This window comes from Leptonotus elevatus, chromosome 1 (assembly GCF_054856555.1).
Source record: "Leptonotus elevatus isolate MCC_2025b chromosome 1, RoL_Lele_1.0, whole genome shotgun sequence".
NCBI lineage: Eukaryota > Metazoa > Chordata > Actinopteri > Syngnathiformes > Syngnathidae > Leptonotus > Leptonotus elevatus.
Window position 1 is genome coordinate 33,171,598 of NC_141239.1, and position 23,709 is coordinate 33,195,306.

Sequence of the window (23,709 nt, forward strand, 5' to 3'; positions counted from 1 at the left end):
TCAACATCTGATTGAAGTGATTTCATGTGTCGCTTTTTCACAATTATGTTTTTGTTGTTTTCCAAGCAAACCAGATATATATTTAAAAAAATCACTCCACATCACAGGATAATTGGTCAAAATAATGTTGTAAAATCAACATTCGGACCTCTGCTAACTTTGATCGGAATTGTGTAAAAAAAAAAAAATTTTTTTTTTTAAAGCAACCTGATTTCCAAAGTGTGTGTACCGCGCTTAAAGTTGGATGTCCCTGAGGAATTCAAAGATGCCGATTAAGTCACACAAAATCGTCCTTAACTTATTTTTACACTTGTATGACAGTTAAAATGTTCACTTGTCACTAAAGCATTGCCTGTGCAGTTAATAAAGGTTTCATGATGGTGACATTTTGACCCTGGACTGTATTGTCTATTTCCAAAACATCCAAATGTAATAATGGTTTTAAAATCTGTAAACCAGCTTGCTTTTGAATTTGGAGATTCCACTGTTGCCTCATGTCTATTGGGGTTGAAATAGACAAACATTTTAAATGTAGTAAAACTGGGATCGGCCCATCATACTAGAGATGCAACTATTTATATACTTGTACAATAGATTTCAAAAGATCATATTTTTCCAGATTTTTCTCTGTGTTGTAAAGTTATACTAAACAAAGTAATGTAAAACATTAAAATGTTCTGTATCTTTAGTGTTGGAAGTTTTAGGGGACCAACATTTTTTCCCCCTTCAAATTAATCTGCCTATTAAACGGTTATCGGAATTTCATTCTGCCAAATATCGGAATCTTCATCAGCCCCCAAAAATCCATATTGGTCGGCGACTCGGGCCCTAATAATTAGCCTACATTTAGAAGTTCATCAAAAATATTTTTCTTTTTTTCATGACTCAAGCTTCACATTTGAAAGCCTAAATCAATATTTCAAATGTCCTTCAAATCTTAATAACATTTAAAATGACACAAAAGCTGTGTAAAATAATGTCAATTTCCACGCCACAGTACCTGCAAATATAAATATTTGGAAAACAAATGACCCCCCCCCCTTTTTTTCCCCTGCATTTCCACAGCGGTTTCCCCCCTAGCTTAAGTTGTATGTTGTGACCACGATGACGATGATGGTATTTGCCAGGAAGAGTCGGTGAACGCTTGACTAGTTGGGCTTGACAGGCTTTGCTGAAAGTCTGCCTAATGCGACATATCAGCACTGACAGATCCCAAAACAGTTCTCGACATCCAGATGGAGGCAAGATACGCTTCTGGCCTATATACACACACGCCCCACTGAAAAAGACATGTACTAATACTAGTTTAAAAATCATACTAACAGAGGCTTCACTTTCTGATGCACACACATGGAGCTAATTTATTGATTGTCTTTTCCTTTTATTTTTCAGTATAATTAATGGACAAGTGTTCTGCAATGCATGTCCCATTAGAACAAGGAAGAAAAAGGTTTTTTTCATTTCAGTATTTGAATAAAAGTATTCCAACACGATATGTTTTTATATGACTTGTGTTTTGTGCGGTATGGACAATATTTTATATCCAGATACATTGGTGCCTTGAGATACGAGTGTAGTTCATCTCTTTCTAGAGTGCCTGCTTTGACCACCGGGAGGCAGTATACTGTAATACAGTCACCAGACCCAAACGAAGAATAATAATATTACACCTACCACTACTGTAAAATGCTGTAATATTAGTCATTTTTCATAGTTGATCAACTAGATATGCGTGTGAGTATTATTACTATTATATTGCCTGCCTACTGTTGCTCCACTGTTGTGTTCAAATACCCGTTGGGTAAAGGGTTCACCCGTGACTAGCGATGCTAACGTTAGTGATGAGTTATTAACATTGTTTTTTAGTTTTAATTTATATTTTAGCCGTTTTGGATTTAGTTGACTCAGTGTAGGCTCAATGAATTGTATTCTTGTCTGTGTTACTTTCATGAGGAAGAGCAACGGGTTTGTCTATTCATTCGTTATCTAATGGGAGGGCCGGTCTCTGCTGTGTCGGAAGGGAGTCAGGCTTATTGTTATTGTATTTTTTCTGATCTGATTTATACCCATGGGAACAGATTTTCTTGTATTCACTCAGTTGTAACCAGGTGTATTGTGGGCTGATGGGAGGAGACTTCTAGTCTCCCACTTTTCTGAATAAGTATTGATGCCCCACGTCGGACGAGACAGACAACCTGATAGAACACGGCTTCAGTGTCATCAGCTTTTTGTCCTCAGAAGCTTCTGATAATTATTTACCTTTGCAAAGGGACTTCTTCACCAGAATCTCACCATTCAGTTAATTGAACACGCAAAGAGTACAATACTTAATATTGTCTACTCTAACATTAGCATGTCAAAGGTGTTTTGCGTTGTTAGCATGAAGCTAAGCAGACTTTGGCAAAACTGTATGGTTGTTAAGGTGTATTTCGCTTGCTATGATGTTTCATTTGAGAGCAAACTTCAACTGAGAGTGGCATTAAAAAGTCTGAAGCCGCTTTTTTTATCAATTGTACACTATTTGTAAAACCAGAGCTTATATGTCAAGTTTGTGCGCTCAAGTCAAATAAAAAATAATAATTTAAACGTCCGAATGAAAGGAAAATTCATAAGCAGGGTCACTTGTATTTCAAGGCACCATTGAATATGCCTTTTTGAAAATCATCTTTAAAAAAAAAAATTATATATATATATATATATATATATTTTTTTTTTTTTAAGCCGTATCGCCTATCCTAGTGTGTGTGTATGTATTTTTGTCTCTGTTTGTCATTCCACTATAATGGTTGACGAGGGCATCCAACTAAACAGCGTGTATCCAAACTAGTGACTGGAAGTGGGTTTTTTTCTCTTCTTCTTTTCTCTGAACATCGCCTCCAGCATTCACAGGGCAGGAAGTGAGACCCAAGCAGAGGATGTGATGCGGTCACATCTTCTCCACAGACTGGTCTGGGAATGTCTTACTGTATGTTATCAATACGTGTATGTTACTTACTGTGTGATTGTGTGACTGCGTGTGGTAATTAGTGTGTGTACGCGACGCGTGTTACTGAGCGTGTTGTTTTATTGTGTGCGTGTTACTTAGAGTTTGGTGTGTGTTGTTTATTACTGGGTGTGTGTTACTTTGTGAGCGTGTGTTAACTGTGTGAGTGTGTTACTGAATGTGTGTTTGTTCCCGAGTATGTTTTTGTTTTATGGTACTTTGTGTGTGTGTAATTGTGTATTAATGTTACACAAATAAATTGTAACTAAGTCCATCTGGCCACATTTGAACATTCCCACCTGCCATGCAAGTCTAAACACAGGTTAACCGCTGTATGATCAAACTAAAATAAAGTCAAATGCTCACCATTTACTCAGCACTAATGGAGAGCAAGCAGGAGGGTGTTGGCTAACGGCCCATGGACCAAATCTTTGAGAGCCCACCTGCTCTAGTGGATTAATTTTACCTTTGAGCCACCTTCAGTGTGTGTGTGTGTGTGTGTGTGTGTGTGTGTGTGTGTGGGGGTGTGTGTGTGTGTGTGTGTGTGTGTGTTGTTGTTATAGCACCAGGATCTGAAGGAGGAGGAGGCGTGGGCAATCTCACGGCCCCGCAGACCATCCCGCCTGACCAGACGTGTTTATTTCTGCTCAGCCCCCCAGTGTTTATTTCCACCAGGGTATGAATGTCTTTTCTGATAGGCCTCCCTTGTTATTTTAGATCAGCCGCTTGGGAAGGGATACATGAGAGAACAGCGTGTGCTGCTGCCAGTACATCTACACACACACACATGCTCATGTGGACTTTCGTGAAGAGGAGCTTGTTTTTTTCATCTTGATTTAACAAATTGTTTAAAAAGTCGTTCTCCTCTGAGCTTTTAGCATTATTACGTAATGCCTCCATTGGAACATGAATCCTTATTTTATTAACCACTAAATCTTCCTTACATGTTTTGAATATTGCACAGTCAAAGTTTGCTCATGTTTTCTACCAACCTAAACATTACTTAGTATACTACTGTGTGATAAAAATTTTAGATTAGAACCCATAAACTAAAAAACTAAAAGCTAATTATTATCTTACATACGATGTGTTTGCTTCTATTTCTTTCAGTCCATAATCCTGGCTAGCCGCCAGTCAGTCATCGTCAGCCAAGATGATGCCACGACATCCTCATCCATCCCTTTCGGAAAGGTGAACTGAAGATCATTTCTCCGACACCCACAAGACTGCTGACAGTTTGATAGCCTGCATGTCTGAGTACTTTTTGTCTGCTTCCCACGTGACACATCTGTCATTTACAGCACGGTGGGAGGGGAGTGAATGACACCCAGAGGTTGCATCACTTTCTGACTCATTACTGTCATCAACAGTTTGTCGCCTGTTTGCAATCTTTGTTTTACATAACCACACCGGGCTTCTTCTTTTCTTTTTTCTTTTTACTGCTGATTACAAAAAGCGTCCGGCACAAGCCATGGCAATAACGAGCCTGTATAACGATGGAGAGGTTTTGCGTCAGTATCTCCTTGATGTCCATGATCTCCATGTGGGAAGTTGCAGTGGCAGAGGCATGCGAATGCAGCCGGCACCAGCAAATGCACATGCAATCTACAGTACGTGCGCCAATGGAAAATCCGTTCTGTTAGGCACCACCTCTGGTGGTCAGCAGGGATGAAATATAGGTTTTGCCCAATGAGTATGGACTGTTTAAGCAACTCATAGTCAATATTGCGCTCTGGGAAATACTTCACTCTAAAAACAGTTGGGTTAAAAAAAGGGTTTAAAAAAATGTATACAAAAGATCCAAAACAACCTTATTGGTTATTTCTTTAACTTAAAAAGTTGGGTCAAAATGAAAAACCTGACCTCCCCCAAAAAGTTGTTTTCTATAACCCCCCAAAATAATAAAATAAAATAGTACACTCTAAAAACAGTTGCGTAAAAAAACAACAACAACAACAACAACCCAAAATGGGTATTTAAAAAAACAAAAACAAAGGACAGGTCCACTACTTTGGTCAATCTGACTCAATTGCCCCAAATTGAGTCAGATTGAATATTTATATAATATAATATTTTTTTCAAATTTACTGAATTTTTTTTTCTGTCAAAAAATATTCAGAAAACCAGGCTGAAAATATTCCAAAAAACAGGAGGATTTTTTTTTCTGAAAAACAGGGAAAAAAATATTTTTAAAAGAAACAGGAAAAAATATATTTAAAAAACTGAAAAATAATAATTTTATAAAACGGGAAAAATACTCAGAAAAACAGAAAAATAATTATTCAGAAAAACAGAGGAAAATATAAAAAAGAAAAAAAATATTTATAAAAAACAGTGAAATTTTTTTCAAAAAAACAACGCTCCCCCCAAAAAATTTGTCGGAAAAACATGGCTTTTTTTTCAAGTGAATGCAATACGCTTCCGTACTAAATCGCCAATTATTGTAAATTGGTTTCTCTAAAAAAAAATCTACACCGATTTTTTTAAACCATTGTTTGAAGCTATAAAATTTGCTGTTACTTTCAGCAATAGCCCCCCTTTACAACCAGCACATCATATTACTAGTTCCATTTCTCACTTACCACACTTCGATCCACCAGAATGGTTGTAATGCATGTAAGAACTTCTATTACATTCCATTCCCCTTGTGAAACTCAAGCATCCTCATCTTATTAAGACCCTCATTGATTTTACATGTGATGAATATTGAAGGTGTGCGCTCAATGTGTGCTCTCCTGTTCCTCATGTTATGCTTTCTTTCTTTATTTGCACTCTAGGGGCAAAACATTAAAAACCTCCGTAGCCTATAATGCAATCTACAACTCCAAGAGTCGTTTTTTATTTATGTAAAGGGACATTTTTATTTACAGGTCGTGTACTATGTCCCATTAGTTGTTGCAGTGCCACCTCATTCCCTCATCGTCCTCTTCAGTGTGTGTTACGGAGGCGGCGATACATACATTTCAGCTAATTGATTTAGCTGGAAATCCTCTTCAGAGTGCACGAGCGCGTGCTCTCCTGTCTCCCATCCCGCCTGAAATGGGCATGAAATGAAATGACTAATCCACTTCAATTAGTCATCGGAACCCAAAATACACCAGCCAGCACACTCGCGCTTCCATTTTTGTTCAATTGAACAGAGGCAGGCTTTAAATCTAAAGCTGTTGAGTAATTACTTATGAGCTTTAAAAATGCACTTAAACTTATGGAAAATTGGCCTGGGTAAAAATATTAATTTTGTCTTCTAGTTGATTCAGCTTCTGAGGAAGGCGGCAAAACTAGTCAAGCCTCACCGCGAATGTGCAGTGAATGCCACAAAATAGCAACAAAACAGTCCTCAAAGCTCCTCACCTCAACACGCGGGTGTGGCACCAAGATGCCACATGATGGTGCCAAAGCAATATTTTATATTAGACATGGCTTTGGCCTGAGCACAGCGAAACTGCATATTATACTTGGGCTGTCTTTGTGAGATATTAGAATTGCTTTGATGATCTGAAATATTTAAACTAGATAAATCTCCTTTAATTGTGCCTACTGATCAAGTCTTATTTTGCCTATTTTCTGACAGGAGTGTTGAGGGAAAAGTGAAATGCTGTCAGTGGCACCACCAGAAACTTTCTGGAGCAGCGACCTTGTCATTCACAACGTGTGCAGATAAGCTGCATGCAGAGCACCTTTTTTTTTTCCTTTTTCTTTTTTTGCCGCTTTCCTTGGCACTTTATCTCTCACTTTTCTCCTTCGGCTGCCCTCGCCACTATCAGTCCTCCTTGACATCATCGCTGCTGTAACTTTCCATGAATCCACACTGAATGTTGACATAGAGAACTGAAATTTACACACGTGTAGGGAAGAACTCAGATTTCTACGACGGCGTATTAGGGCCATGTATAAGTATATATATTTTTAGAGGGCGGAAGCAATATAAAAACTAGCAAATTTGCCACTTTATAAAGTGGAAATTTTGCGAGAAAAAAACTCTAAAACTTACGAGAAATACACTTTGCTTAGCTATAGTCTAATCATGTGAGGATTCGTTGGTGGTTAATGGGACACTGTTTATAAAATGAAAAGGCAGGTTGGAGACGGATTAATTCTTAAATTTTAACTTTAATCGTCATTCACCGCACAACACTTACCCCTATCAGCTGACTAACACTAACCAATCAGATGCTAGCATACTTAAGGTAAACGCAAGTGAAGGACGGAGAGCAGCAGATTCGACACATCAACTTAGATACTTGTACAAAAAATACCAAAATGTATGAATGTGTAAATAATAATTCTGGAAACATAAACGTACAAGTAAATATACATTTTAACAAATTAACTTAAATGCTTGATCGTCCGGGTGTGGACCTTCGCAAAGTGAGGTGTCTTTGTCGCAGGCCAGTGGCCGTACACAACGCTTCAAAGAGCGAATGCTTATATCATGCTACATCATATGGTTAATCGATGCTAAAGCAATTACTATCTCCTTATTTGTAAACCCGACCGAAAAATATTGGTACAAACAGTCGAATAGTACGCTACGTGTATTTCTCGTAAGTTTTTGAATTTTTTCTCGCAAATCTGCCGCTATATATAGTCGCAAATTTGCCACTTTAGAAAGTGGCAAATTTGCGTGAAAAAACTAGTAAATTTGCGAGTTTATAAAGTGGCAAATTTGCACGTTTTTTTCTCGGAATATTGCCTCCGCCCTCTAAAAAAATATATATATTTATACGCCGTCGTAAATCTGCTGTTGTCACTTTCCATTTTTTTTCTTTACAATTCTTAGGAAACGCTTCCCATCGAAGATAATGTAAATTGAATTAATTTGTTTCAGGGTGACTGAAACGAAACCTATTTTTATGTCCTAAGACTTGAGCCATTTTCAACTACGATCAGAACAGAACTTCAATCCTGGTGTGGTGTAATGGATCTCAGTAGATTGTGCAGGTGTGCCCAGTGGTCATTATTGTTATCTGGCGCCCCCTGCAGTTAGGAATTGGACATAGTTGAGTCCAAATAGGAATCTGTTGTTTTTTTGTTTTGTTTTCACAAAACACATCTTCTTCATTATGATCTGTTGACAGTGGATGGTTTAACCGCAGCATGTGCCCAACCACTTTCCTCCATCTTTGCTTGCATGGCGGGTCAGACAAGGTTACAGCTCCCCTGGCCACTGATTGACTGATGTGTAAGGCATCATTTATTGAGAGTGTCTCATACACGCGCGCGCGCACACACACGCACACGCACACGCACACACACACACACACACACACCATTATCCATCCATCACCAAAAGCTGCAGTAATGGACAGAGTTGGAGGAAGAAGAACTGCAGTTTTGTGATTCGTCACTTGAAGATAGATAGATAGATAGATAGATAGATAGATAGATAGATAGATAGATAGATAGATAGATAGATAGATAGATAGATAGATAGATAGATAGATAGATAGATAGATAGATAGATAGATAGATAGATAGATAGATAGATAGATAGATCATGAGCTCTTTTCTAGAGATGGGTGGACTGTGGATGGATTGATAGATGGATAGATTCTCACTTGAGTGCTTTCCCCTGCTTTAACGACTTCCAGAGTCAGCTAAGGTTATTGGTTTTGCTGTCTCCTAAATGAAACATGACGGCGGCTCCAATTACATCTTCTCGGACAACAAAGCGCACAGGAAGAGAGTCTTGCAGCTGCCCACCTGCTACCACGTCATTTTTACATCATTTAACAGTTTGACCTTTAGAGGCCTCTCAAAAGTCATCTCTTTGTTAATTTGGGAGAACGTCTTCTCTACATTTGCACATGGGTTTTGCACAGCTTTTAAATCTATTTAGTGAAGTTAAAGCACAATCAATGGGACTAATTATTTGGACCATTTCAGTTGATTTGGCAGCCATTTCAACAACTTATAGCAAATTATTCAAATAGTGGAACCAATTTGTCATTTGTGATCAATTCAAATGTGAAACGTGTATACCTTGCATATTTATCTTGAAGTGACCCTCGGAATGTTATTAGGATCCATTTTTATTTGAATCCCCATGTACCAAATGTGATGGTTGTTCTTAGTCATTTGAAGTTTTTATAATTTTCCAGGTGCTCCAAAAGCTCGAGAGGAAATTGATCCCACAAACAGCACACGTCTCTTTTCCTCTTGTCACCTGGAATGAGGTTGCGCACCTCTGTCTTACATTACGGTAGCAGAGTGTGCAGGTGGAAGTGGAGATGTGAGGCTGACAGGTGACAGCACAAGACTGTGTGGCTGTTTTTGAGGCCACCTGCATGTGCTGAAGTATGGATGCGACTGGAACACTGCAATAACAAAGAGGTAAGATCATTCATTTATTATATATTAAAAAAAATGTTTATTGAGCATTTTTCATCAATATGCTTTATTGAATAATAATAGCTGTTTTTTGTTAATTTGTGGAATTATAAGAAAAGATAATTATTTGCCAACATTATAATAAATTCTCTGTTCATTTATGGACAGTTTTAATACATTTTAGGGAGTTGTGTTTTACATTGATTGCCGCTAAATGATTATCCTCATTAGTTTCATCTTAGATGATAATAGTAAAGTAAACTTTTGTGAATTGAAAAAAATATTTCTTATACATTGAATTATACTATATTTTTGTAATTTTTGATACTATATGATAACAAATTAATTTTACCCTACTAGTAACTCAACAATGTAACCACAATTTCAATGGAAAAATATAATACAGAATGTAAATTAAATATGTATTATAAAGACAAAATCATAATAATGGTAAATGAATAATAATAATAATAATAATAATAAAAATAAAAATAAATATACAGTCTTTTAAATATTGTATAGTATACTTATAATATTTATCTGACACTTAATATGATAAAATAAATATATTAATAATATATGTTACAAACCCAATTACAAAAAAGTTGGGCCACTATACAGATTGTGAATAAAAACTGAATGCAATTATGTGGAAGGGCCAAATTTTCATATTGTATTCAGAATAGAACATAAAGAACAGGTCAAAAGTTTAAACTGAGAAAATTTATAATTTTAAGGGAAATGTCGATTTTAAATCACATGGTGTCAACAAATCTCCCAAAAGTTGGGACATGGCCATTTTCCCCACTGTGAGGCATCCCCTCTTCTTCTTACAACAGTCTGCAAACATCTCGGGATCGAGGAGACAAGTTTCTCAAGTTTAGAAATAGGAATGCTGTCCCATTCTTGTCTAACAGGCGTCTCTCTAACTGTTCAACTGTCTTGGGCTTTCTTTGTTGCACCTTCCCCTTTATGATGCGCCAAATGTGCTCTAGAAGTGAAAGAAGTGGACTGCAGGCTGGCCATTTCAATACCCGCATCCTTTTCCTACGCAGCCATGATGTTGTAATTGATGCTGCATGTGGTCTGGCATTATCGTGTTGAGAAATGCAAGATCTTCTCTGAAAGTGATGATGCCTGGATGGGAGCAGATGTTGTTCTCCAATCGGAATATACCTTTCTGCATTGACAATGCCTTTCCAGATGTGGAAGCTGCCCATGCCACACACACTCATGCAACCCTATACCAACACAGATGCAGGCTTATAAACTGAACTGTTAAAAAAACCATTTATATAAAAGGAAATATTTTACTTTTTTGGTTCATTCTTTTTTCTTTTTCTTTTAACTGCTATATAACCTAAATTTCGCCTCTGGGGATCAATAAAGGATGTCTTATCTTTATCTTAATCTTTGTTACATAAATATAATCAAGCTACATAATAATAAAATAAATTAGTAATATATTTGGAAAAATATAGTATGGAGAACTCTAGATGAAGAGATATAAAATAAAGTAATTCTAACACTGATGAATAATAAAACATATATACATAATAATATAAGCCTATCTTATTTTGAATAGGTTTTTGTTGTTGTTTTTTGGGAAGACCAGATGAAAGGTGGTGACACATGGTATTCTTCACAGTTTGACGTGGTCCATATAGTGTAGATGAAATACCAATTAACTTCCTGTGGGACATACTAAAAGAAAAATGCCATTCAAGCCCATTAAAGACGACTTCATTGCCAAATAATGCAGGGCATCAATGGAGCTGTGCGGTCCCAACATGAGCGAGAGCGGAGGCTCCCTCTACCAGGTGAAGCAGCTTCCCTGCCACGGCGTATCCCTTTGCCGCCTCCAGGCCAGCGGACAGCCCCTGCACAACCTCTCCCCTCACACTCACCCGTGCCGGGTCAACCAGGCACCCCTGGCCATTCGGCAGCGATCGAATGGAGCGTCCCGCTGCAGCAGCCCTGAGTGCGGGGCCTCCAAAGTGGGCCAATGGGCCTCCTTTGCTGGCCCGGTGCTGGTGACTGGAGGTGGGGGATACTTCGGCTTCAGGCTGGGGAGGGCGCTGGCTGCTCAGGGGACGTCTGTGATCCTCCTGGACATGAACAAACCTTCATGGGACATCCCTGATGGAGTGCTCTTCTATCAGGTACAGCATATACAGTACCACAGGTCGGCTGTCCACCTCATTTTATGTTGCCTTCGAAAGCTTGCCATTATTTTGTCTTGAATTACTTAGGATTAAAACTGGCCATAAAAGAGTGCTGGTAAACAAATCCAGGGGCAATTATGTAACATAATGGGGCAACTATATATTGGTAAGGGGCCAGGAGTGCAATTGCCTGGCACCGTAGCCGCATGCCGAGTCTGCAAACAAACTCAGTACAACTTCATGCCTATTACATGGCCCCTTGCATCGAGATGCCATCAGCGGGCCTCACTTTGCGGTCGGTCCGCTGGAAAGAGATGCACAGGCGAGTGATCCATGTGGCTCAGAGGGCCAGCCAGCTGCTGACTGGGTCACAGAGGTCAGACGACATGATTCGGGTTTCACCTGCCCGCTTCATGACGCTCTTAACCTAATTAGAATCATTTATTTTTCCACGGGGCAGTCCTTGTGTGCACTGTGCCGCTTCTCCTACACTTGTTTTCTCTTTTCAAGTAGCTGTAAAGTGCAATTGTCAAAGTCGAATACCTTTTAAATGTCATTGTTCCCCATAGGGAATCATGTCAAGTGAATTACTGCTAATACACCTTCATAAAATCTAATTAATTATACGTGCAATGTATTGAGTAACATTTAACATTTATTTACAACTGCCATATAAGTGTAAAATAAAGTTAACCGATGTAAACTTAACTCAAATACTTTGAAGGCCCCTAACAGACATGCAATGGTATGAGCAGTAAGGTGACCTGGTGGTGTTTTATTATTACACCAAAGCCTTATACTATTCGCGGGAGATAGGAACTAGTGGAATAGTGGAAACGCACTAATAATTGACATTGCCCGCTAAAATGGTATAGGTGCCATAAGATGGTGGCAAAAACACTTAAAACGAAGAGGATCACCAAGCACCAACACATGTAAACAATCATGAACCCATGTTAGATAAACGACTGTATGCAGGATTTCAGTTATTCAACACAAACTAAACCACTTTCATCAATAGTATTAGCTAGCATACTAGCCTAAAAACGCTAGCACAAGCTGACGTGACAAAATGGCACCAACAAAAAAGCAAACCACAATCGTGGAATTAATCTTACATGGCAAACACCCCATAACACTTAAAAATGGTCCATATTTGAAGTTTGCCTGGATTTCCTCTGTGGTGACAAACGGTGAACAGAAATCACCTGATGGTTACTGTTCCTCTCTTGTTATGGCAGAGCGACATCCGGGATTATTCGTCACTCTTTGACCTCTGTGAAGGCGTCGACTGTGTGTTCCACTCGGCATCTTACGGCATGTCCGGCCCGGAACAGGTGAATGTTTCATGGACAACATCATCATCACCATCATCATCATCATCCTTGTGGTGTCATTGAACTCGATTCTCTTCACAACAGCCAATCGTTTGGCACATAGTGACCAGTTCTTCAAAGAGGCTTCAAGCTATTTATTGCCATTCCCAGTTGAAGCTTACTGTCAAACTAAACACAAGACAAAGTGTATTACACACATATTTAAAATAACCATGGCTACCAAATCCCTTATCAAACAAAGCAAAACACCATAGATGGACTACTGAATAGCATCTATGTCACTGTGTTATAACTAGTGTCGTTCCAATACCGTTTTTTGGCCCCTGATACAGATTCCGATACCCAGCTTTGCAGTATCGGCCGATGCCAATACAATACCGATACCTACGTGTTTTTTTTCTCAGCATGAAAAAGCTGTCCTGCCATTGGTTTGGAGCATTCGAGGGCCAATGGGATATCTTAGCTCGGCATGCAGTGAACATGTCACACATCAGTGAATGTCGTGCATGCGCACGACACAAGATGCTGCATCCAAAGTCCTATATTAGCGTCAGAATTAATGGTACCGGCATGTTACTTGTTAGTACTCACCGACACCCAATGTTCCCTCTAATTTTTCATGTATCTGGGCATACACACAAGCTCCCTGAGCAAACTGAGGACTACACTGTGCGACATCAGATATGCACGCTTTATTTTTAAATAAGTAATTTGGTCCACTTAAAAAAAAGACAAAAATCTGAAAAATGGGATGTGTAAATGTTATACAGTATGTGAGAGTCCTGCTTTGGCCATGGGAAGAGTCCTGCTTTGGCCTGGCTGAGTCCTGTTCTGGAAGATATGAGACATATACACCTTTCAGACATAACATTTTGCTCACATTAAAACATTCACATTTTGCACAATGACTTGTGCTGTAGCTTGTGATGCAGTGCAAATTCCTGTAACACTTTGTCTGTAAAATATCTAATTACACAGTTTTTCTTGGCATTTCTACTACCCATAAATGATCTAATAGTAACAACATTTAATGATTAATATCCATAAAGACAAAATCTTAATAACCGTCACTAGAATATGCACAAATCTGACTTAAATTTTACCTTATTTTTCACGTCTGTCCTTCTCACTTCTCCAATGGTTGTACACTTTGTCCAGGTTGATGGCTTCGTCTGCTTCTTGCTTTGACTTTATGCGCATCAGCTGGTCCAAATGTGTCACTTCAAGACGATTTCTGGATTTTGTTTTCGTTCCTTTTCTCTCGGTCTTTTGCGCTCTCCCGCAATAATGTACCAATCCCCTGTCCCATCTTGAGTCTTCGTACAGTTTCGACAGCTTTTAAATGACTTTTATACTGAACGTGACGCTTGAGATAGTCCAGCTTCCATTCAATCCACATTTTTCCCTCTGAAAACTCACTTGCTACTTTGGCATCGCTGCATGTTTTGCAGAGTAGACCTTTCACACTTGAAAAATAAAAAATCTCACCCAATTTCACCGCTTTTTCTTCAATTTGCACATACTCCGACAACCATTCCATCTTAAAAGAACTGCATTTCTTTTTTACTGTGGCTTGGTGAATGGATGTGTCGCTGCATGTTCGTTTCGCCATGATGCGGGGTTTGTATTAGCATCTATTAACCTGCTAGCTAACCTGCACGGCGCATATAGTCAGGGCCCAGACGCAAGCACCGTCAATGCCATGATTGGCTTCGTACCGTAAGTGAACCGTATCGTATCATTGGCTGGACACCTGTCACTCACTGAGTGAGAAACAAAAAAACAATATTATTGGGCAAATTAATTAGATTAGATTAAGTCTAATATTAGATATTAATTAATACGTTATGTTGATGTTGTTTATGCGCTGGATAGATTTTCTTGTGCGCTGAGAATGTGCGGGCAGTGCGCGATTGCGCACGCGCGCAGCTTAGAGGGAACATTGCCGACACCACTGTTTTAATGCAATATCGGGGCCTCTGCCGATACCAATATCGGTAACGGAACAACACTAGTTATAACCCTTTAAGCAAAGGACACTTTAACATAAATGGTAATGCAAAATATTACAGTACTCACATGGATATATTCTTTATCCTCTGTGTAGAGTGATTAATATTACTGTGGCTTAAACTGATGCCTCCGTGAATGTGCCTAAAGTATGTCTGTATTATACTGCAGCACACGAGAAGGAGCAGCACAATGTAAATCTACGATGTACATTGAATTGAAGCAACAACAAAAAAGTTTTAGTTTGTTAAAAATAATAATAAGAATAAAAATTACTGTATATTTCTTTAAAATACAAGCATATGCCTGATTAGTATGAGTGTGTAGTAAATTGTGATATTTATTTTCATATTTGTTCCCAGCTGAGGAAAGAACAGGTGGAGTCTGTCAACGTGGGCGGGACCAACAATGTCATAAATGGTGAAAGCGAACACATTCATCGAGTGAGAACACAGCGACGACGGTTTACGGTTCTTTTTTTTTCTTTTTCTTCTTCTTTTTTTGAAGTGTGCAAAGAAAGGAGCATCCCGCGGCTGGTGTACACCAGCACCACCAATGCAGTATTCGCAGGGGAGCCCATTGAGGATGGCGATGAGGCCTCCGTCCTCTCCGTGCCCCCCGACATGGTCTGTAAAACTACAATTGGTCTTGAGTCAAGCTTCATGTTTACAAGTCATTCTTGTATGCTTCAGCACATTGATCACTACTCCAGGACGAAAGCTGTAGCAGAGCAGATGGTCCTCTCCGCCAACGGGTGCTCCCTCAAAGGTATGCGCTGCCACAGTTGCCATGGAAACATTACAAAATTGGAACAAAATCTGCCTTCCATCTATTTTGTGCTCATTAGTATTGCGATGGAGCCTATTCCAGCTGCACACCCTAGACTGGTCGCCAGACAATCGCAGGATAATATACAGTATATAATGTCATTCATAATTTCATTTATAATTTAATGTATACTTGAGTTTATAATTGACTTCAATTAAACTTTAAGTTAATCCAGTTTATTTATTTGTAATTGTAGTTTATATATCATTGAATGTGTATTCTAATTTTAAAAAAAATCTAGTTGAGTTTAATTTAATCCCATTTCATTGAAATGAAGCATTTCTTGCTTATCCTGTTCAGAGTTATGAGAATCTGGAGCCTTTGCCAGCTGACTTTGGTAAAAGGGCGGCCTACAATAAATGGTGGACTGGTCGCCAATCAAATGACAGGGCATATATAGAGCGAGACAAACATTCATTGTCACTGTTATTTATCTGGATAATATATACATTCCTACCATTAATATGTTAGTGAAGTCAGATTTATTTTTGCTCATTTGCTGGTGTGGGTGTTTCTAATGTGAGCAAAAACTGTAGCATTCCAAATCCTCTTATGTTACACCTCATTGACATTAACAGGTGTGACTCCTCCCCTCTTGACTGCTTTGTGACCCGACACCATATCAGCAGCTGCCTCCTTATATATTCAAGCTTCAATTAAGCAATTAAGCTTAGAGCCTTCTCATTATAGACGCAGGGTTAAAGATCGCGTACCAGCCTGCGGGAGTTCACATTTTTCTCACCCTATTGATCTGAAAGTGCCATAGAAAGGCATATTCTCTCATCTGTCCGCATTGTAAGAGTATTGTAAGAATATGAACATATTTTACATAAGAAAAATGGGTTAAGCAGCAAAATCCACCCGTTTTTATCCATCTCAAGGGACGGCCATTTTGCCACTTACTGTTGACTGACAAAGACATCAATTACAGTTGCTCAGGGCTCAGTTAACGACCAATCACAGCGCACCTAACCACGTGACATTCACAAGGTGAGCCATGATTGGTTGTTACCTGAGCGCTAAGGAGCTGTGATGTCATATCAGGGAGACGAGTTAAAGCGTTACTCAACAGGAAAATCTTGGTTTTTTTGCTTTGTTTTTGTTATGAAATTTTTCTAGTTTTGGTGATTTTATTTTGTTAGCTTCTATATCCTTTAACCTCCCTGGCACATTCTGTGTTCGAGTTGTTTGTTTTGCATACAAAGTTTGTATTCAATTTCCTCACATATTTTGTATACTGTTTATTGTTTAAATAAAGCTTAATAAAAAAAAAGGGGGGGGGGGACTCAACAGGAAATCAGACTCTTGCTCCAGCCCTCACTTTATTATTATTAATGTTATTATTATTTATTATTATTTTATTTGAGATGTATCCAATTGTATTAAAATGTAAAATGTAATCATATATCCATAAGTAGTTATAGCCGTGTGTATCAGTGATTATCTCACACTACACTTATTGTTGCGGTACTTCTCAAGCTCCAACGAGATGGATGGTGGGTGTTGATAAAAAGTCACTTTCCAATCTCCCCAGGGATCAGATTCCAGTCTGGGCCTTTCAAGGATATTCACAGTTTGAAGCCTTCGTGTGTCATATGGGGTGTTAGATTTTGAGCGAGAACACATTCATTCCATTTTAGAATAAGACTTCAAATAACAAAATGTGTCAAATTTGAAATGCCGTGAATATGCAATCCAAGAAATCCCTCACTTTTGTGCTTTGCATTGTGTGATGTGTAGATGGCGGCCTGCTAAGAACTTGTGTCCTGCGGCCTTGTGGCATCTACGGCCCCGAAGAGCGCCGCCACCTACACAGAGTGATGGTGAGGAACACACACACACACACACACACACACACACACACACACACACACACACACACACACACACACACACACACACACACACACACACACACACACACACACTATTCAAGCCACAAAAAAACCTACAACACATCCTGTGTACGTCCCCTGGCGGAATGTGTTACCGCCAGAAGCGTTTGCATTATTAATGGCGCTCTCCAGTTACACTCCGCCTTTCTTCCAGTGTTTTCTCTGTGGGGCAGTCGGAGAGCATTCAGCATTTGTTAGTTAGAGTTTTGTGAATACAATGAAAAAGATTTGACTTGACTTGAATTGTATACGAGCTGGCCTTGAATAGTGCACATGCATATATTACTTCCGAATGGTGCGTTTATGTTCCCCCACTATATCGCAATACTGTTTGTTTTTTACACTTTGTTTGTGCTCTATGTGGATTAAAATATCCATTGTTTGAAGGTTTACAATTACTCAGAGCTTCGTGCAGCGAAACCGCCATCATGGAGTTTTTATGTGGGAATGCGCATGCATTATCTAACCCAGCAGTCGATCCTTGTCATCTGTCAGGTAAATGTGGAGCGTCGCTTGTTCAGTTTCCGATTTGGCGACCGGCGGGCCAGGATCAACTGGGTGCACGTGGACAACCTGGTGCTGGCCCACATGCTGGCCGCAGACGCTCTCACCATGAAGAAGAGCTGCGTCGCTGTGAGTGTGCACGTGGGTTCGTATCCTATCGCAATGGATCGTATTGTTAGCGCGGAATATCTTAGCATTTTAGCGTACGGCACTGTTAGCGTACTGCATCATATTGTAACTTTAGTTTCGTTTTATATCGTATGGTATCTTAGTTCTTGAATTCAATCCTTTCTTAACAGTTGTTTGTGTTGTTTTTCTAGAGTGGACAAGTCTATTTCATCAACGACGGACTTTCAGTAAACCTCTTTGTGTGGTTAACACCTCTTGTGAGTTCAAAAATGTTTTCCAGTGTTTCGTTTGGGTCACTTTTTATTGCGGTTGATATTAAAACATGTGTTCATGGGTAACTGTGTCATTATTGTATTTTTCTAAATGATTCGATTCTGGCCAGTGCAGCCTGTTTTGAGTCCCGCTGCAGTTATATAATCACAAGGGCAAACTCGTCACCACCAGGTTCACAATATCCTTCTGTTTGTGTATATTTGCTCAAAATAGCCTGTTGTTGAGAATCCATTTTCCCAAAAGCGCAGCTGGAGGACGCACTTTTGATAACAGATATAGAAAAGCTCTCAGACTTGTCTTTAAAAATGTGAGAAGTTATATATTTTTTTCATTGCATTGCTTTGATGATCTATGGTTTCTTGTTTTTTGTCGCAGTTTGAGAGATTGGGCTACAGCCGGCCGTTGATAAACCTGCCTGTTTCTCTCGTCTATTCAGCAGGTAGCACATTGCTTTTATGAAACCATATGCAGAATTTTTATGAAGTGCATGTATTTATAGCCTATGCATTCTTTCCGCAGCCATCCTGATGGAATATTTGCACATATTTTTGAGACCTGTGGTAGAGGTGCCTCTCCTGTTCACCAGAAGTGAAGTAATGATGTCTATTTTTCTTACTTTTTCCACTCAATTGAATTGAGCACAGATACGAGGTACTTTAAGTACACTCACTGGCCAGTTCATTAGGCACACTTGCACAATTTCGTCAAACTCCCTTCACAAAAATTATTCCTCTCACTTTTGATTGGCATTCATTTAACCCTGTTTATTTGTGTAGTTATACTTGACTACTGAGAGGCTTTCCTAATCTATCTAAGATCAGTTGGGGCGAAATATGCAGTGCAGCTCTGAAATCAAATTTCCAATAACCCGTATAATGAACATACATAATGAACATTTTTAAAGAGAAAAATAGAACTGTGACATAATTAAATGGAATATTACAGACATGAATACACGGAGACGGTCACTCAGTAATATTACTTGTTCCATGCAGAGATAAAGAACATATGGACAGAACCTATATAGCACGTTCTGCAAGAATATTTTTATATTATCTGTCTACGTATGTTGCTTCATCGTTTGTGTTCAAATATGCGTCACTTAAAGGATTACAACACCCCGACATGGATGTTATTTGGTAGCCCGTCAATAGCATTTTGCATTGTTTGTTAGAATTAAGCTAAAAAGACTTTTTAGTTGAAGTGGTTGTTATGTGGTTGTTTTTAATGATACAATATGCATCTTAGTTTGATGTTTAGTTTGACAGTAAACTTAAATGAGTGTGGCATTAAACTGTTTGAAGCCTCCTTTTTGAAGAATTGTATTAAACAACAGTGCTCCTATCTCAATAATAATTTTTGCTTGCAAGTGAAAGCAAAAAATCAGCTCACATTAAATAGGTAACTCGTATCTCAATGCACCACCAATATAATATATACAGTCAAATAAAATTTGAATGAAACTTAAGTTTTGTTTAACGTTTGAAGCATGCATTTTTACAGAACTGTTCTGCTTTGGGGGTGTTGGACTGTTCTAAATATAATACAGCTCAAAAGTAAGCACTGTTAGATTGTGTAGGTGTACCTAATGAAGTGACTGTACTTATCCGCCTCGCTGAAAGTGTTTCTGGCGATGCCGGGCTCACGTTACTTACGGCTGCATAGATTCTTGTTCAAGTCTCTCCCTCCACAATGAAGGCAGACTTCATTAAGGGGAGTATTTTCCGATCAGGCTTCTCAGTCTATATATCTACATTTCAGTGTTTCTCTTGGCTGCTCTGCTTCCATACCTGTATGTGGATGTGAACTTTTTTGTTCAAATCAAATCTCTCTGTGTTACCATGTCAATCTAATCTGCCCAGTACCTTCTCAATCAGTAGTGTTGGCCCATGTAACATAAAATGTATTAGCAGTGGGGCTGTTTCTTTAACTAACCCAACATTTATTTATTTATTTATTGAACATGGAAAAAAATAATACAAATACCAGTCAATCCAATTTACACAAATCACATAATAAAAAATAAAATACAGGGGGGGGGTGGTGTGAATAAATTAAAATAAGAAATAGCTAAGAAAATAATAATGTAAAAAAAAAAACATGAACAATAACATTCAGGTAGCTCCAATATTTTATTTTTATTTGTAATAATTGTGCATGGATATTAATTATGAAATTACATTTCTTGTTTATTACAAATTTAACAGACTTAAAATAAATAATAATAATTTGAATGAGGGTTTCAAGTTTAGAAATGTATGGATATAAAATGTTCCCAATAAATTCCCAAGAATTTTATGTTCTTAAATTCAAAAAGGGTAATAATGTTTTTACCATCCAATATAATCTCGTGTTTTGATTCACTCATAAAATAATTGTCAATATCCTTCCAAAAAGCAGCAATGGGGCAATCAAAAAATAAATGTGTTTCACTTTCCGGTATAACTTTACAAAAATAACATTTGTCATCAATATTTACGAAACGTGAACTAATCAGACATTTCAACTCATCTGGCCCTCGATGGCATCAGAATGTTCCATTCTCTGATTGGCTCGTTTGAGCAAAACTGTTACAGTCAACTTTGACTAGCAAAACACATTTGTAACAATATGCACAAGTTAATACATTTAAAAATCAGCATTTCTGGTGAGTATGGTGTATTTTATTGAAATATTCTATGCTATATTATCAGGTTATTCAATAAATATTGATTCTGAACTGGCACAGTTGTGTGCTGTTAATACTGTTATGTTACATTTTTGTACAATATTGTTGACTTATGACGTATTGTTGTTGTTTTTTGGTGTTGTTTTTTAACACACGTTTGATCTCAATTGAGTATTTAGTGGCCACAAATGAACATCTTGTGCACATCAATAAAACACAAGCAGCGAGAATTCCGGCACTTCTTACATCCACTGTTTTTTTAATGCTTTAAAACATGAAATTGCATGACATTTTATTAACAAGCTTTTCAGTAATCCCACTGAGGGGATCCGGGGGAGGGGCGAAGACCCGGCATCCATCTTAAAGAGGTTCAGTCACGGCCCGAAATGTCCTCCTCATGAATGTGTGATGAGGCCGAAACCAAAGCTGAGCTTGCGCCGCCGCACCCGGATCTCATTCTGTCAGACAGCTGCCGGCAGCCGCGCGATCGATGATGGTCCCCGTGAATAAAACATCAGCTGACGCGGTCCCACACAGGGCAAATGAAGTCGAACATGACTGTACACATGACTTATGTGTATGTTTATTGTGCACAGGTGAGGAACATAGCGGTAAGCCACACCTTCAAGATAGACAAGGCCCGCAAAGAACTGGGCTACTGTCCCAAATCGTACAGCCTGGCGGATTCTGTGGAGCAATACCTCAGATGCAGGCAGGCTGGCTCCGGTTCGACTGGCATCCACTGGGCCCCCCGACTGCAGAGAGCCCATGCGGTACTGCTGTTGCTCACGATGGCTTTGGGCACACTGCTTGTCATGTTGAGCTGCACTCTGGCTGACTAGCAACATTGTACAATATGTAGGCCTTTACACTCATGGCTTGTAAGCACCAGTGTTTGACTCGCATGTTTGTCAAGTATGCTCACCTCATGTACAAATAATAAAATAAATCATGAGTGGCCACGATGTGATGATATGATATCATATATATGATTCAGTGCTTCAATTGTGCTTCCTTAACAAGAATAATTTCATTTTTTGAAGTGTTAAATCTTTTTTTACATTTCGAACTCTTGATTTTTTTTATTTGATCTTAATTTTTCAATTTCATTTCATTTCAGTTTTATTTATTTTATTATTTTATTGTATACATTTTATTCACTGCTTGACCATTTTTGTATAAATTGTAATTACAATAAAAATACTAGGGCTGTCAAAACTAAAGCATTAACTCTAATAATAATTTCAATTCTTTAAAGCATTTTATTAAAAATTAACTCAGTTGTATTTACTTCCTGTTATGACCTATAACCTGATGTGAGTATGATGACCTATAATTTGTTTTACTTAAAGTTTTACTTGATATTTGTTGGAGAAATTGCAAGTAATTTGTGCACTTTACAAATCCAAATTCATTCATCTCAGAGTAAAATATCCTGCTCAAGTTCCCTCCACCAGGCCTGCAAATCAACCCTTCGGAAGTCTGCTGCTTGTGGGCACAACTAAACCTGGAAACAAGAAGTTCTTGAGAATTGTTTCTATGAGAAAAAAAGATAGCCTGCAAAGCTGAGTGATCGTTTTATTTAACAGTTGTATTCTACAGGAGAATTATTCTTATTCAAGGATCAAAGAAAGCTATTAAAACAGTCTTTGATTTTAAATACAATATACTTTATATTTGATGATTTTACATTAATTCCAGCATTTCACTCAAATAAATATGTTACAACAAGCTTTGAAGAAAAAAAGTAGAAGTAGAAAAATGTTTCGTGATTAGTTTGAACTTTTAAGAATGTAATCGCTTGACAGCACTAAAAAAAATTGTTAACTAAAAGAATAAAGTAGGTAACATACTTGTTATTTTAACCTACTAGGCGTTTTGAATCTATTTGTGTCATTTATCAATTTTGTATATGTATCTAGAATAAAACAATCAACTACTTTTGCTAATTTTTAGGACACTTCTGTTGGTTGGTTGTTGTCTATGTGTTTCTGCAGGCTGTCAAAGGAGGGCGCTATTGTACTGCAAACAAATGGTTGGAAGACGTAGGCGTCATGCTGACGGTTCTTTTGGACGCCCTGCACCTTGCTTGTCTGTTTTTATGTAAACTTTTCATAATTAAATGCTGAATTAAGGAGCAAAATTAATTCGTTTGTTCAAATGAGGTAAACAGAAGTATTTTTTCATAAGGTTATGTTACCATCCATTTCAAGTTGTTTCCTTGTGCAGTCTACTGAATATTCGACGTGACGCTAAATTATTATTAATATATTATTAGACAGGTAGAAGTCATATCTCAATAAATTGGAAATGGTTGGAGCAACATTTCCTACACAATGACTATCGCAACCAATGGCGCTCCGACTTTCATTACACCCAATCAACTTCGCGTATTCTTCCCCTCGCCAACATTTTTGTCGTTACCGTTTATTTGTTGTTTTCGTGCTGGTCCACTTTATGTTGGTGAGCACCCATGATGATGCTGTTAGGCTACTATTTCTGGTCAAAATGCTAACAAATGTATAAACATGTTTAAGAGTGCCGTTGCAGTAGATATGTTAAGCTAGACAAAAGGAGTACGTGATCG

General features: G+C 38.3%; 1 protein-coding gene across 2 annotated transcripts; it reads left to right on the plus strand.

Moving 5' to 3' along the window:
- Nucleotides 1-1,665: 1,665 nt before the first annotated feature.
- Nucleotides 1,666-22,011, plus strand: sdr42e2 (short chain dehydrogenase/reductase family 42E, member 2). 2 transcript variants are annotated; one of them, XM_086093408.1, is made up of 16 exons: nucleotides 1,666-1,734; nucleotides 3,547-3,659; nucleotides 4,094-4,174; nucleotides 6,555-6,632; nucleotides 9,085-9,316; nucleotides 11,076-11,475; nucleotides 12,720-12,815; nucleotides 15,188-15,245; nucleotides 15,333-15,451; nucleotides 15,518-15,593; nucleotides 17,394-17,476; nucleotides 18,044-18,181; nucleotides 18,373-18,438; nucleotides 18,830-18,893; nucleotides 18,974-19,047; nucleotides 21,719-22,011. In XM_086093408.1, exons 6-16 carry the CDS (start codon nucleotides 11,083-11,085, stop codon nucleotides 21,962-21,964), a joined length of 1,413 nt encoding a protein of 470 aa, XP_085949534.1. In that variant the 5' UTR covers nucleotides 1,666-1,734; nucleotides 3,547-3,659; nucleotides 4,094-4,174; nucleotides 6,555-6,632; nucleotides 9,085-9,316; nucleotides 11,076-11,082; the 3' UTR covers nucleotides 21,965-22,011. The 2 variants fall into 2 exon arrangements, with proteins under 2 accessions (XP_085949534.1, XP_085949541.1); XM_086093415.1 differs by lacking the exons at nucleotides 1,666-1,734; nucleotides 3,547-3,659; nucleotides 4,094-4,174; nucleotides 6,555-6,632 and having other exon boundaries at nucleotides 8,575-9,316.
- The last annotated feature ends 1,698 nt before the right edge of the window (nucleotides 22,012-23,709 follow it).

Bases quoted from the DNA above. Each gene is read 5' to 3' on its own strand.
- sdr42e2 (XM_086093408.1), top strand. From the start codon at position 11,083: ATGGAGCTGTGCGGTCCCAACATGAGCGAGAGCGGAGGCTCCCTCTAC. The intron at 15,246-15,332 runs GTGAAAGCGAAC...CTTTTTTTGAAG, and splicing joins GACCAACAATGTCATAAATG to TGTGCAAAGAAAGGAGCATC. The intron at 18,439-18,829 runs GTGAGTTCAAAA...TTTTTGTCGCAG, and splicing joins TTGTGTGGTTAACACCTCTT to TTTGAGAGATTGGGCTACAG.